Consider the following 16,431-nt stretch of genomic DNA (forward strand, 5'->3'; position numbering starts at 1 on the left):
TGATCTTCTTTATCGTGTTCATAAGCAACAGAGTGTAAATAATTGAATGCACATTCGTTTTTACTCTACAAAAATAGACTAACTGGAATAAATAATACTGAAAGTAACAAGCAATTAAATTGACAGAATATACATATAATAAACAAACAGTATATCTATCCTTGCGATTTTAGCGCAATATCCATTGCCACGAAGGTGAATTATAAAACCATGGTTCTGATGTCTTCAGCTGGAACGACACGCATAAGTTACTCGTTTTCTTTGTTTAAAAAAATACAGACCATTTCAAAAGCATTGCGCAGGACAATAGGAGTTTACTAATACAAATACTTTGCAATACAAAAGGTACGAATGGTCCAAGTGGTCTGTCAATCGATGCGAGTTGATGTAACGTTATTGATGCATCCGGATGTTAGTCGCGTGCAGTATGACAGTTATACATAATGCATAGAGCAAGTCAATGGAAAGGCTTTTCACGGATCTAACGGAATTCCTTGCTTCCTAATTTTTCAACATCTCTGAAGAACTAGGTGCGAGCTACGATGTGCGATATGTAAATGCTCGCCTACTGGGCGCTTCCTTTCTTAATTCCTCGCAGATGTTCGAAATACTACGGAACTTTCGTAATGGTACAAGTCCGCAACGAGACGGTTCGACGATTATGCAGATTCCTGCCATACTGAATTTCGGCTCGTTAACCCGTTTCCTCTGGAAAGATAGTCGGCAATTGTGCTGATCGTTCAGCGTTGCTGAATTAGAGATTGCACAACGCGAGAAAAGGCTTCGGTCTTTAGGCTTTTTATCGACTAAATTTCGATATAATCTACGATTATTACCAACCGCTATCGTCTTGGAATTTCTTTTCATCGACAAAAAGAATTGATCCAAGTGACAGGAAGTGATGCGACGCGACGCGAGGCGACGTTCGGTTACGCTGTCGATATTTTATGCCACTCGTGTTCATCATCGTGCATTAAAATCTTACGCACGAAAGCCGCAATGCTATTGCATAACTCCGTGATCTCTCGCCACTCTTGTCTTTTCGATTTTTTACCCTTTACTCCAATTCAAAAGTTCTTCGAACCTTCTTAAAATGAAAATTTTCTACGAAGAAATAACAAAAGCGAGCGTAGCCTTTCCTTTTCAACGGGTTTCAATGGGTTTCAATGAGAAAAAAGAAGAAAAGAATGCTGGTAACCGGAAAGTAAGAGAGGCTCGCGTGTCGTTTGCAAATTGCGCTTCGATACACGCCTTTGTTTCACCCCATGAGACCTCTGGGTGACTCAGGAGGCAAAGAGGAAACGACGATTCCAGAGAAACCAAACGAGAGATAAGAGAAAGAGAAAGAGAAAGAGAAAGAGAAAGAAAGGGAAATTGAACGCACGACACACGGACGAGTAGTTTCTATGTTCGCTCATCCTGAGAGATTCACCTCGAATGGATAGAACACGCTCAGGAAAGCGGACCTTAAAGGTCAAGTACCTTCCACTTCCGGCGTGACTTGCACACTGCCGCACGTGTCTCCGCTTTAACATACCACTGCTTCTTTCTCTCTCAACGAAGAGAATTTCTACGTATCTTTCTTTTCTTACTTGCATTTGCATTCGTCGCAATATTTTCATTATTAAAAATTGAAAATTGAAAATTTTAATAACACAAAGGGTCAAAAGAAATAGAACAGTTATTTTCCAGAAACGCGAACAAATTACAATCCAAGAGTTCAGCAGAAACGTTTTCCTTCCCTTTTACCGGAAACATTTATACTTGGAAAAAGTTCAAGTTCCAAGCGTGCTTGTGAATCCTTGCTTCTCTCCGTGTTCTTTGCTTTATCTTGGATTCGTTACGGGGAAGCGCTAAAAAACCGATATAAATCGCGTAAAAGCGTGAAAAAAAAAAGAATGATTGGTCGATCTTGGCGTTACGCGGTTTTTTCTTTCAGTTCTTCTTTGATACCTACTTCCTTCGATCAGTTATGCGAATCGATCGAGGTAAAATTGTAAGAGGCTGGTTGGATTTTCGCGTGCAGCTAATTGGCTCTGTTGACTGGCGGGAAACATTCAGTAAGAAACAACAGCATAGATTGCGCCTGGGAAAGGGTTGTCAACTTTAAACGTCTCTGCGATTGTTTCAATCGTTTTTCCCTTCGTTACCACACCCCTTGTTCCGTTAATTAGGAAGTTCTAATTAAAATTAGAAATTCCCAGTTCTTTCAGAAATTAATACAAATTGTATTTTTTATCATGTAACTTTGAAATTTTTATTAAAGAAGCAAAGAAATCTTTACATTGTCGTTTAACAATGTCTCCTCGAAGCACCGTGTCTTAATTACGAAATCCCATGACGTTAATTGTTAAGATAATTGATGGTTAAAAATGTATTCTCTCATTCTAGCTACACGGTTGCGTGCAATTAATTTATAGATATACCTGCCTAACAAGCTGGCCTTTTTAAACAATTAACGACAACCTAACAAGTAAACGCGAAATGACAGTCATCATCGTGAAAAAAATAAGAAGACAATGATGAGATAGTTGTGAACTTGATGTAGTCGCGTCTTTTTCCTCTCGTCTTTCGTAGCATGGGCCAATGAAGACCCTTTGACGTCGTTCAATTCCCAATATCTCTTGCATCTCTTGCATCAAGCAAGAAACGGCTTCATGTCCATCTGGCATAGGCAATTTGTAAGCAAGAAAAGGATCACGTTACAGTAGAAACGGAGTCGGTGAATTCCTAATAAGGCAATCGATTTTCCTATTAAGGATCGACCATCTAATGAAATTCTATTTATTCTAATAGTCGATGATTTGCTTCGAAAACATTGAGATTTTCATGAATTCTTCTCTTACATTGACATATTTTTATTTTCTCCTTGGTTTTAACTTTACGCGAGTTCAATGAACTCCATTATGAAGTAGATTAAATATTTGCTGAAACCTGACTTGAGAGGTATTCAAGTCGAGGGAGTTAACGCGTTGGCCGACGCAGTAGAAATAACTGTATACGATGCGGCGCATCAAACAACTTGTGCAACTAATTAATTACAGATCAGCTAATATAAATAAGATTTTTCGCAATAGAAAAAAAGAAACGGTTAACTATCCGTTACGTTCAGTTGCTTCTAAGAAAGTCATTTGATTAAATGTAACAAAGCAAACACTGACCAATTTATCTGTCACATAATAATCGTACAAAAAACGCAACAGCTGTTATTCTTAACCCAAATACGAGTTGAAAGATTCCAACTAACCGAAGGGAGGTTATTAAACTCGAAGTTAGCGGCTCGTTGACCGAGCGAAACGTGGACCGAATTACAAAACATTTAAAAGTTAAGCTACAACGCTCGCAGAATGAAAGAATCGATTGGAATCGATCCTAATCGAACGGTAAGTGGTTACACCTAGAGAGAATAAGAGTGCCAACTATTTGTAATTGATCGACCACAAAATCATCGTTATGCCATTCAAATACAACAAGCGAATATTTTCCAAGGTCTAAAAGATAAAATTAAAAAATTAAAAAAAAAAAAAAATAAAATGACGTCTTTTTTCATTTTTTGTGAAATTTCCAGCAACCGTTGCGATAGCGAGTACGGTGCAGATCGAGTGTGCGAGCGAGTCGATAGTCGTCCATATTTCGACCGAGCGTAACACGGAGTTTCATGGTCTGGTCTATCCACGGGGTTTATCGAAGAACAGTTCTTGTCTACAAGAATACAGAAGTCAACCAGCCCCTATAACTTACAACCTGCCCCTCAGGTCGTGTAACACCATGCCTACCGAGCTGGTAAGTCGAATAAAAAACATCCTTCTATTTCGTGAAATCGTGAAATTATTCATCTTTTCATCGATCAGATGAAATTACTAGCTGGATAAAGCGTTTTTGGTGGTGGTAGGTGTAGCTTAAAGATCGTTTCAACTTGCTTTGTCTATGGCTATTAGTTTCGCACTTGATTGCTCAATATTTAAACGCCCTTTAATGGCGATAATTAACCGTTGCGAGATTTAGAATGGACCCTCGATCGAGACTAACAACGATGAATTGCTGTTTAATATAGAGTTTGATGATGGTTAATAATAGGACGTTTATCGTCTGTTCTGTTCAATTTGGATTAAACGATTCTTGAGGTGAATTTGAAATTAAATGGCAACTTTAGCTTAAGGACGTAAAGTATACGCTTGGTATTCGAGAATGAAGTTCGATCACCGATCACGATCGCTCATGCGATTCGACGTGTACACCGTGCACCAGCTGAAAAAACCCGTGGAGGCGTGAATGCACGCGTGAGTACACGCGGATAGATGAAGAAGAAGAAGAAGAAGAAGAAGAAGAAGAAGAAGAAGAAGAAGAAGAAGCAAAAGGGAAATACGAAGGATGGTGGAGGAGGGCAGGTTCGTGTAACGAGGGAATCGTGTGTCGAGGCGAGAGATCGCTTCCTCGCCATACCATAACTGGACCGTTATGTGACCGGACTTACGGCCTTCTTCTTACAAACGTTACAAGAGATATGTAGTATGCCAGCAACAGCAACAGCAACAGCAACAACCTAACGTTGCTACGCCTTATGTCAGCGATATACATAGCTGCATGCAAACGCGTGTGGTGCTCGTGTCCTTAACGGACCGCTGCGCTGGTTCCTTCTATTTGCCGATAATCAACTGCCGGATCACGATTTCCACCTGAACGGTTAATGCATCCGTTTGCTCGCAATTTCATACTATTTTTTAACCGACGATCGATAAACCTATGCTTGTTAATTTGGATTAGTAACGTTAAGTCAAGTTAAGTTACTAGCAAAAGGCAAAGAAATAAGAACCTTCAGGGAACCTTCTATCTTGATGTCTCATAATAAGCTTCGACGTCGAAGAATGTATGGGAAACGAGGTTAATTCTTCGTATATCGAAGGATGAGACATCATAACGCGAGGCTAAAGAACGTTATGATGCATTGTAATTTTTATCATATTCATGCATCGCAATGATGGAATGGTGTTTTATTCGGTAAACGCATGGAACGAGACAATCGAGGAACATTCGATCGAAGAGGAAGACAAGAATCGATTCTCCCAGCTAATAACGATACTTAAATCGGTGTACAAGAGTCTGCATAATTTAAGGGCTTGAAATGCCGAAGGGAAGAATTCGTCCTGTCTTGGTAAGACAAGGTTAAACTTGGCAAGTCTTTGACCTGATCGGCTTCACCGATTCTTTCTGATCCTTGTGGGCGTTAAAGGAACTGTGGGCAGTCTCAACATCCTGGACGATGCCTGATCTTCCAGCGAGCTACCATGGATCGTAAGATATCTAATCTAGTTTAAGATATCCATTGTAGCTAAGTTTCATTTGCAATAAGTTGCAATAAGATAACGGGACGCAACACAAAAATGGCATTGGGCAAAACGGAGACCTAACATGGTCAAGCTGGGCCAACGTTTTCGTTGCTTACGTAATCCTTTCCAACAACCGATTTCTTCGAATGCTGGTCCAGAAATCCGTTACGCAACGAAGGTACACGTATACCTGTGTACCAGTATGTACATACGCTCATCCTTTTCTTGCGAAGAAGAAAAAGCTCGTCACTTTTAACTCGAAACGTTCAAACAAAGTGACCAGGATCTCCTAAGAGCTGATTCAACATTTGCATTTCGCAAATCAACTAGTAGTATTATAACTCGTTTGCCTTGCTCTACTCTATTTTTAGCGTATAGGATGGAAAACAAAATCCTTTCGCAAGAAAATCAACAATGAAATCAACGTTTCACAATCTCATCAACTTGATAAAATTAAAAATTTAAATTTAAAGAAATTATGCAGTTTTCTAAATGAACGTAAGTTATTCTTGAAAGTTTGAAACTTTACAGGTTACTAAAATATCAAAGATCATCTTGCGATGAATGTAAATGAGATTTTTAAACTTTCGCAAAAGACCAATTCGAAAGTTTTTTCATGCATAATTCGATCTGAACTCAAGGATGGCAAATGATGTTTTTTTTTTCTGCGTAGGCAAGTAAGGGATATGCTCTTTTTTCGGCAATACGTCGAATGTAAATTGTATCGCGATCACGCGAGTGGGAAGATAGCTTGTGGGCAGCGAGGCGAGCCCACGCTTTGATCGTAAAAGTAAAAGTCTTCAAGACGATTCTTTGCCATGCAATTCCGCGTATTTACCTTTGCATTTCTACTACATATTTAGATACCTGCCTGGTATCTTCGTGCATTTTAACAAGACCCCATATGGTGAAAAGTCTCGAATAACTTCTGATAAAATGTAAACATTCGTACACGGTATCATCCAGTCGAATGAAACGTTTCGTTCATATTCGTCGATGAAGAGTGTATCTCAAAATCGTCGAGAGAAACAATTTAAGTCGGTCAGTTGTCTTTCGAAATCTTTCGATAACTTTCCCTGCACATCCAAAACCAGTGGCAGTTGGAAACTTTCGAAGATGTTATGCAACCAATTCGCGACGTCATGAATTATTTTTTTTTTCCTTCAAAGATACACATGACAGCTGTTAAACCGAGAGATAATAATACCGCTAATGAAAGTTGTAACGTGAACTTTGTTACCCATGAAGAAACATTGAAATTTCTTATTAGATGGTAAGGATAAAGAGGGATCGATCGATGGAACAGTTGATACCCAACTAATTTTACGCCATGTCACGATGTAAGGAAATTGTGGGGAATGAAATTTCACCGAGCGCTGCAATGTACAATTACATGCTTCACGCTCTCAAAGTGGATGATAAAAACCGCAGGTTTAAAAACAAAAGTGAGAGGAAACAAAGGCTGAATCGAGGGTAACGCGAACTCGCGACAACTCGGAATAAATTCATTTTGCTGGTATAAAATTCCAAGAAAATCGATGGAAATTCGCATAACTTTTCATTCGATTAAATGGATACAGCATAAATTTAGAATAGGTCTACTGTGAATACTTTCGAGAAATGATTTAGCGTTCCCCAAGAAAGAATGCGAAACTTATGACAGCAAAAGATGTTAAGAAAAGGAACAAAAGATCGCATAAAATATAGGTGCGAATAATCAATTTGTCTCGTTCTTAAAATATTTCCAACTTCCATCTGTTTTTTCTTCTTTATAAAAAAGCAACAAAAGAAGAGAACAATTTCATTTTTTGCTAAATCAGAAAACTATCTCGCCCGGTAACAATGTTTCCCAGACGTTCCATCAACAGAGTAATTTTTCATTTTCCTGAAAAGGAAAACATTTGGAATATTCTGAAGACCGTGAACGATTGGAAATTGATACATTATTCAGTTGAGAAAACGTTACGCCGTAGATTTCCGTGTAAAAGCAAATGTTATCCTTACCACCCGTTGGATGCTACGCTTGAAACAGATAATATCTTCTTAGTAGAGAGGTGTAACCGATGGTTATAAAAAGAAGGATACGTTAGGATTCTTTCTGGTCCAATTACATCGTAAAATAGGTTTAGCCCACGGCCTTTGTAAAACCACACGCGATTTTCAACCGATGGCCGATGGCCGATGGCCGATGACTGATGAGAATAAATAATTTCAATCCAAGGTTAGAGGTGGGCTATCTAGATTATATTTTTCAGTCAATTTTCGAGTTGATCATGGTCCAGCTGATACTTTACAATCTCCTCGTGTGTGGTATCACCGTGAGAAAGAAACAAGTCGAGGATGTCCAAGGTGGTCATCATGCGATTATCCATACTTGCTGGGTACCTTTGCTACGCAATGATTAATGGTCGACTTTCACCTCTTTCCTTTCCTCTCAAACTCTTCGCCACTTCTTCGTTCGCCATTCAAACGTATATACCAACTGTATTATATCATGACTCAGGATGATTTCTGTCCTGTTCAGGATGAACCTCTTCAAGCTAACCACTTTTGTATAACTTCATTTCGATAGAATAACTTATTTCTAGCAAAGATTTCTAAACGTTGCTACAGAAAAATGCTTCTTCAAGATCTAAAGACTACGCGGAGCAGTGACATCGAAATCGAAATCGAAATCGAAATCGAAGTTGTTAACTGTGATGACAGTAGTCATTGAAAATCAACTTTCCTGGCGAATCCACTTCAAGGTGGATTCCAATCACTCCAAGGTCACTAGTCCGCCAACACCATGGCGAAGGCAACTAATCGTAAGTGGTGGTGGTGTAATGGCAACACACGGTCGCTTCAACAAAAACCAACACCAACAATTTGAATGCTCGCCAGAGCTTCTCTGCCACGCTGTATTACCTGTCTAATAGACAGGTAACACCGTTACGTCACCCGTTATATTTTCCCTCGATACACCTCTCTCCTCTAAACATCAATTCATTTTATGTCGAATAATCGACCGGATAAAAATACCTCGTCAAGAATAAACGACTTCCTGTGTTCATCGTCAGAAAGACTCAGCTAACCGAGGAAATCTTTATAGCTTCGGCAACGATCAAACACGATGACTACCAATTTGTCCATTGTTAAATAAACCTTTCGAAGGAAGAAGATGAGAACCTCTGTTGTATACGCGGCCATCGCAAGCCTTCTAGGCTCGAAGAAGAAGAAGAAGAAGAAGAAGAAGAAGAAGAAAAAGGTGCATATTTCTTGTCTGCACAGTGGATCAGAGCGCGTGTTGCTTGGAACGCTTCGTCAAATGGCCTATTGTTCGCAATTTCAACCCTTTTCAAAGTTAAACTGCTACATACTTGGCTTGTTAACGTATCCACTACCGCTATTGTAACACGAGTCTTTCTGAAATATCTATCTATGTACTGGAACGTTTTTGGAATAATAAGATTTGAGAAGATGCGCTGGTGAGAACCCCTGGAAAAACTGAGAGAAGAGTCGCGATTGTATTGGATCAAGCTACATGGTCCTCCAGTCTCGTTGACCTCTGACTGAGGGCGCAGCAACCATAGATATCTGTTGGCCAGTTTTTCAGACCGAGGACGCTCGCAATACTGGCAAGGATCCACTGTACAACTTCACCCACAGACCGGTCTCGTCGTAGTCTCCTCTTTTGCCATCTTTATTCGACACGAATAACACCGTGTTCTCTGTCCTTTCTCTTCTTCCAGACACCGCTCTGCGCCACTCTGATCCGCTGGACAATGCTGGCGCCTAACTATCGACGACCCCTAACACCCTGAGCTCGTCGAGCCAGGATCGTCCAGATAAACTCACAAACCCTGATCAATTTTTCTTCGAGAAAAATTAAACAGATCAGGCGAAGAAAGGTGGATATACCTTTGAAAAATTATTCCAACCTGAATAAGTACGACTATGAAGAGATTTATAATTCCCCTACCACCAACACCACACTTGTAATATTATTCATTACAAACTCATCCTGCTGTAAAACAAAGTATAAACAGAGTTCGCATTTGGTCGGAAAAAGCAGATATTCAAGAAATGAGTGTGTAACTCTACGTTTATAAATCCTTTAGAAGGATTACAGAAAGGAGAAATAAACTGTGGGAAAAGGACAGATACAGGATGCTTTGATTAAGTTATACCTTAGCGACCCTTGTCTAGGACCTTTCCTGGCAAAGATTTATGTTCGATTCTGTGCACCAAAGACTCGTGAATCTTACTTTACATAGTTGAGAAAATACTAAGAAAAGCATCGAAATAATTTGATAAATCAAAGGCGATGAAGTTAAACATTTACGAGATCTGTCTGAACGAATGATTTATCAAAGAGAAGGATTCTAATCGTCCTGAAACGAATTATACGAAACATGATAAGGAGAAAATCAGACGAAGGGAAATGACGCATTGAAGAAAGAAAAGAAGAATTCAAGTTCAACGACAACGCTGAAATCACTTCTCAACGTTCTCGCGTCATTAACTCGGCCTTCCACTCTCTTCTTCATCCTCCATTTCCTTCTTCTTCTTCTTCTTCTTCTTCTTCCTTTTCGTCGTTAACCCGTTTTCTTACCCTCTACTTCAATTTTCTATTTGCCCTTCGTTTACAATCAACTTCCGCATTCTACAGGACGATACTTTCGTTTCGAACGAGAAGTTCGACCGCTACCAGACAACAAACACCCGGTGCAAGGCGGTGAGAGGAAAACTTGCGTACGAATTATTTTTCTTCCGCAAAATTTAATTTATGATTAGAAAGATCCGGTTCCGGTCTTTTCGAATAAACAAGTGAAATCGTATTAACGAGTATTTATTCATGCAACAATAATTTGATCTTTTTTTTTTATATGTAAAAGTTATTTGAACAAGGAAAAGACTTGTGTCGGCAATGAAACAGCTCGATTTCTTTGAAGAGAGAAGAGACCCAAGGCCAACAGGGAGGTCAGAATCGCGATTACCTTTTCAAATAAATTCCACCCACTCGAAAATACCTGTTTTGGCCTGTCTCAACCTATTACAAGTTGGATTTCGACTTTCACTTGTCGATTAGAATTCATTTTGTAGACGCGAATACATCCTTGCGCCCACTTATTCACCAAATGACTCAACCTCCATCGATTTATAAAAGAAAAAAATAATCACGACGTTGTTTTTTTATCTCGTCAACTGTAAGTAAAATTCCGTGTGACGATTAGAAAGGAAACCATATGCCACGTTGAGCAACAAATTAGTTAGAAATTCATCGAATCGTTGACTCCAAACTAATTTCATTCAATTGGTAAAATGTGAAATCGCGAATATTCACTTTCGAATACACCTTCGATGTTTTCTTTGATCAATTAGTCGAACGATATTTCAGATTATATTTCATTTTTAGTTGCAATATCAAAAAACAGAAACAGTGTTCCTAACGTGCTTATATGTAATCGATGATGTCACATACGTTATATTGTTCCTCGTTGTCACGCATTCCACGAACACTCATTGAATTTCATTGGCACACTTTGGAAAACTGCAGCACAAGATATACATATCAATACGGTTTGTTCAATTTCAAAAAAAGTAAACATACATATGTGCAGCGCGTAGAAAACGTATGGATTATGCAAACTATGTAAAATAAAAAGTGCGTACGCCTTTAGAAACGTTTACTAACTCAACATTACAAATAGTCTTGTGTGCAAACGTTACCTAACTTCTCCAACAAGTGTGCATCGTAAATATACGATAATAAAATTAATATCTCATTAAAATGATTACGAGTGACTATTGTCAACTCGACAAAATATCGACAAAAGAGAATTTTTTCACATGGCATAAATAGCTAGTTTCATCGTTTAGCGATGCGTAAGCACTAAACACATTATGATATTAGTAGTTGTAAAGTCGACTCTAATGAATACGTAGATCGCGTCAGCATTATTTATAGCTACGTAAACTAACCTTTGTGCACTGATGAAAATTTCTCTCTTAATTTAATAGTTAAATTAACTTGAAGGTTAAAACTTTCGAACAGTGTTACCTTTGGCAAACATAGCTACGAAAGGTTGTAAGATGCTAAATTAGGTAGAGCAACCAGGTGGAAGAACGAATGAAATTGGAAACGTTTGAACGTTCAAGAAACATAGCGAAGGAAACTGAGTCAGCTGGAGAACAAGGAAGATCGTGTTTACATGGACTACAGTTCGTAGTGCACGGCGTGGCGTACGAGGTGGTGCAGTTGCAGCTGCAGTTGCAGTCACAGTCGCAGCCTGAACTGACCGGGCGTCGAACCCAAGAAATGCTCTAGCCTGTTAGATATATCGTAATAAATAGACAAAGTATCCTAGAGGCAAGGCCAATCTCAACAAGATTCACTGGTTCTACATTTGCATACGTCTCTAGGTAAATCGTGTACGCGTTTCAAATAAAAGTTTTACCTTCTCAATCGTAAATTGTACGAGATTTCTCGCTTCAACGAACATTGCGTGGAATATTATTAAAATTATCCTAATTACAGGTGAAGAAGAGAATAAATATTACGAGAATAGCCTGAGAGTTTATCGAGTGAAAATAATAATAACAATAATAAAGCGATGAGTAAGCCGATGGTTCATTTGCATAAAATCCCTAGCTATGATCTGAAAAATGTACACATTCTAGCCTCAGGATCGCGAACAAATTCTCGTGCCAGGATCATTTTGAAGAAATCAAGATGATTGTAATAACAACCGTTTGCTATGTTTCGTATCATGGTAGCACTATCGTTAAATTGAACAAGTAAAATTCTTCTTACGCGGCTCAGGATTTTTAGCAATTTCCAAAACTATCCATACGAATAGCCTGGAACGAAGAATGTGGAGGCGAACGAAGGTCGGATATTTCCAGATTTTATCGAAATTTAATGGTCGGATGTTTCAGGATTCCTCAAAGAATAACACTTCAGGAAGTATCTTCTAAGTATCAAATACTTCGAGTTGCTAAGAATAGTTTGAAAGAGAAATAGTTTTAGAGTCTCACCGGGTGGTCGATGATTCTCCAATTCAACTGGAACAATTTGATCGCCTTCCATCGATGAAACGACGTTCTTTCGAAAATTCTAACCACTTCTTTAGATCGAGTGAATTGGCAGAGGTGGGTGGACAAAAGATCGGAAAGGAAATGATGGCAATTTCCTTTATAAGATGTACGCGACTTGGCAAGAAGGGAATACCACGAATGCCTTGATTGCGGTTTGATAACTTCTCATCCATCGATGGAATTCAACTCTAGTCATTCTTGTTGTCTAGTCATCGCTTGAAAGCTGGTATAGCGAACCCTTTGCGCGATAAACAACCATGGTAGAACGGTATACGGACAGAATGATAGTTTCCAAGAGTTTTTGAACCGTTATCGGGAACAATGCCTTTAGTTTATGATAGGTGTAGAAAGATGTATGGATCGGTCCAACGGTACATCAATAATAAATTCCCGTTTTCGTTCGATAGAGCTGCGAATTTCAACAGCTTGCTTGCGTTCTCGTGGGTAAAGCCAGCAACGAACGCGTTTTATGGTAGAAAAATGGATGTATTCCTTTTTCGAAGATACCTTCGTTTCCTGTGTTCTACTTATACTGGATACAGACACTTCTCACGAGTAACACAATAATTGCTCTTCAATTTGTCATTGACCAAAGTTTGTATCGGATACATTGTAGGCTTGGAAATTTCGAAATAAATGAAACGATGACGCATGATTCGCGCAAAATAATCTCTAATCTTAGATATTAGCATCGATTCTCGTATACGGGACGTCCATCATAGCTGTTTGCGCAAAGGCATCGCCAGTTAGTGCCTAACGTCCACTTTAAAGATCCTCTCGGCTTCTTCGTTTTCTTCGTCTTCTTTTTCTTCTGCAGCCCTCCTGTTACTACCTTCTTCTGCACACGTATGCGTCTACTCTCTCACATATATAAAATCTTGACGCTGTGTTCGTGAAAGACGCGCGAATCCTGAAGCTGTTGGCTGGACTCGTTTGTGTAGGTGGAATTCTCACATATCGGCGACCTCGAAAACTCCAGGATGTATATGTATATACCAAGTGTCTGAAACGAATTGTGGCGAGGCTGAAAGTCGAATCTATTCAACAGACTTCTTTTCCTTCGTTTTTAATTGCTCATCCTTTCGTGGGAAAGCAACATTCCAAGAGAATTTTTTATCTTCTACCAGTCGAGTAAACGTCACCCAAATAAATGACGATATCGAAATTGTTAATACGATTGGAAGACAAAGAGGGGAAGATCGATGGTACAGAGAATTGGGTTACATAATCTTGTGGATTGGATTAATCGAGGACCTGTATGACCTCATCCAAGCAATGAATACCTATGTGGTTGTAACCACACCGTTGCGTTGTAGGCACGTTTATTGCGTAGACATCGACCTTCGGTCATGATTCTCGCAATTTCTAGTTACATCAATTCAGGTGTACGTGCTTCGTTTATCGATGAAACTTTGAAAATAAATTTATCAAAAGTTCAAGCATCGTTTGAAACATTCAAAATGAAAAGATCGTTCAGTAGAAATGGAATAAAACAGTGAAACCACATTGATCGAATGTTAAAATTTCCTGGAACGTAGATGTACAAGTATTTTCTAACGTGAAAAGTATAAAACATACGGGACACACACACAGGCTGTCCCGTGAAAGGATACTACAAAGAGATACACAACTTCCTCTGAAACCGCGTTCCAAGAATTTCTTCGAGAGAAGAATCATGATCGAACCAAACCGCAGAAAAATCTTCTTAGAAGAAGGTGAAATCATAAAAATGCATCACGTTCGCCAGGGTGGTCTGCATGAGTGCAGCAGGAATACAATACCAAAAAACGATAGGAAGCTGTTGTTTTTTGCTTAGAGTTAGATCGATGCCAGGATCATGTGACAACACGATGCCCAGCAAATGAATAAATTCTACACTATAGAGTATAGAGAGAACAGTGTGTCGTCACGATAAAAGCGGTGCTTCGTTGCTAGGTACATAGGTGTGAAACGTAAAGTCAGCGATCTGACGAAGCTCTCTCGGGCCGATGCACTGGAGATTGCGAGTATCCTTGTTGAGGTCGGACGGCAGGCTTCGTCGAAGGTCGTTGCCTGCTCGATATACACGGTGTGCCTTCATCATTTTACCTCCATCTTACATTTTCTGTTACCTTTAACGAGTTCCATTTAGGGGTTCAACTCCTGATGCATGCGTAGCTTCGATATTTTTTGCCAGGATAGCTGTCCCGCGTTTCAAACGAATCACGACAGATTCTTGTAGTAAATTCTCAATTAAATCCTGCGTATTCCTCAATGAATACTTGCTGTAATTAATTCTGACTACACCTTATTTCACGATAATTTTAATTAAACTCTCGTTTGCCTATCGCTGATACGCTCTCTTGAATATTTACCGTTGCAAGTGGTTGATAAAGAAGACGATAAGCGATAGTACGGTAGCTATTTGCATTTGAAACAGCTACTTATCTGTATGGATAAACGTCAAATTGACGCGGATATTGAAAAACTCTTTTCAACATTTCCGAAGTTTTATAGATACTTATTAATATCATAGTAAATTAATCAATCGCTAATGTCTTCATAATGTCTCTCATTCTAAAGTTTGCAAAACGAATCTCGAGAAAAAAAAAAAAACAGCCCTGCTCCTTCGTAGCCCAAGAGTAGACTGACTGGCCTCCGCGCAAAGCAAGCGGCTTTATCAGATACATCTGGCCCATTTACCCCAGGGCTGAAGTAACGCGCCCTGTGATTGGCGGAGTGCGACTGATAAGACAAACGTAGCTATCTAATTGGTCTGAAGTGTTAATATGACTTTATACCGTCAAAATGGCGTACCACCATTGCGAATTCGATCAAAATTATAAAAATTCTACGTATGAATTTACCGAAAAATGGTCTCTACGGTCTTGAAGAGAGATATCTATAGCACTCTCGGCGGCACGAACGAACGAGACGAAGGAATTGTTGAACAGAAAAGGCGAGGAGCGAACGGTCCGGTTTTTGTTAGCAGGGTGCAAGGCCACAGACGGATTGCTTGAAGGACTGAAAGTCCAGGGAAACGTGATCGTCGTCGTAGCCAGCTCGAAACGCTCGTAAATAAGAATTGCAACAACCAGCATCGAAATACATCAACACATTCTCTCGTTTAAACAGTCAACGAAAGGATTAGAGTAATCCTGTGTAGAAAGAAAAAAGCAAATAAGAACCACTTTCCTACAATCCACAATGTAACTTGGTTTACGCTACATACTTAGAAAAGAAACAAGAAGGTGTTTGAAAGTAAATTCAAGCGTTAAACGATTAGAGGAAATGTTTCGATGATGTAATTTAAGATCGAAGATCTTAATAAAGAGGTATTTAAAGAAAAATTTCGTTTGCAGGACGACGGTGGTATCGAATACTTCAATACCATAGTGGTGCAACCACACCTGAAGCTGGTGACCAATCAGGGAAGGGGTTTTCACGTGCGATGTCGATACCAGACTCGAGACAAAGTGGTAACGAACGATCAGACCCACGTGGCCATGTTGCAGTCTCTACCGTTGCAGGTAAGGATGAATTTTATTTGAAATTGAAAGGCTGAATCATCAGGCCGGATGTTGGGCTTAAAAAAGCTGGAAGAATATTCTCAGAGGCGAATAACAAGTAGGTAAAGATTGAACGTGTATTGATAGGCAACAGCACCCATGCCAGGATGCACGATGAAGATCTTTAGCGGAGATCCAACGAGGCATCAAGTGGCGGAAAATGTGAAGATCGGAGACCCTTTGACCTTGGTCATCAGCATCGACAGACAAGAAATGTTCGGTTTGAAGATCTCGGATTGTCTGGTGCGAGATGGTCTAGGATGGGGAGAGCAAAGGCTTATCAATGACGAGGGGTAAGTTTTTTTTAAATCCATAAACGAAACGATAAACCGCGTCATTTCATCCACGAAAATAACTTTTAATAATGCAAAGAAAAGTGCACCGAAAAAGGAGAAAAGAAAAAGACAATTCTGTAAACTCGACTGTACAAATAAACTGCTCTCGCATCAGAACGTACGATGAATAATTCAGGGGGC

General features: G+C 39.4%; 1 protein-coding gene across 1 annotated transcript in view; it reads left to right on the top strand.

Moving 5' to 3' along the window:
- The window catches only part of pio (zona pellucida domain-containing protein piopio), a 30,292-nt gene that overhangs the window by 12,651 nt on the left and 1,210 nt on the right, over positions 1-16,431 (top strand). The window contains exons 4-6 of the mRNA XM_034336010.2: positions 3,569-3,783; positions 15,749-15,916; positions 16,043-16,248. Coding sequence (XP_034191901.1) covers positions 3,569-3,783; positions 15,749-15,916; positions 16,043-16,248 — 589 coding nt within the window. The remainder of the gene's footprint in view (positions 1-3,568; positions 3,784-15,748; positions 15,917-16,042; positions 16,249-16,431) is intronic.

This window comes from Osmia lignaria, chromosome 7 (assembly GCF_051020975.1).
Source record: "Osmia lignaria lignaria isolate PbOS001 chromosome 7, iyOsmLign1, whole genome shotgun sequence".
In the NCBI taxonomy this organism is placed as follows: Eukaryota; Metazoa; Arthropoda; class Insecta; order Hymenoptera; family Megachilidae; genus Osmia; species Osmia lignaria.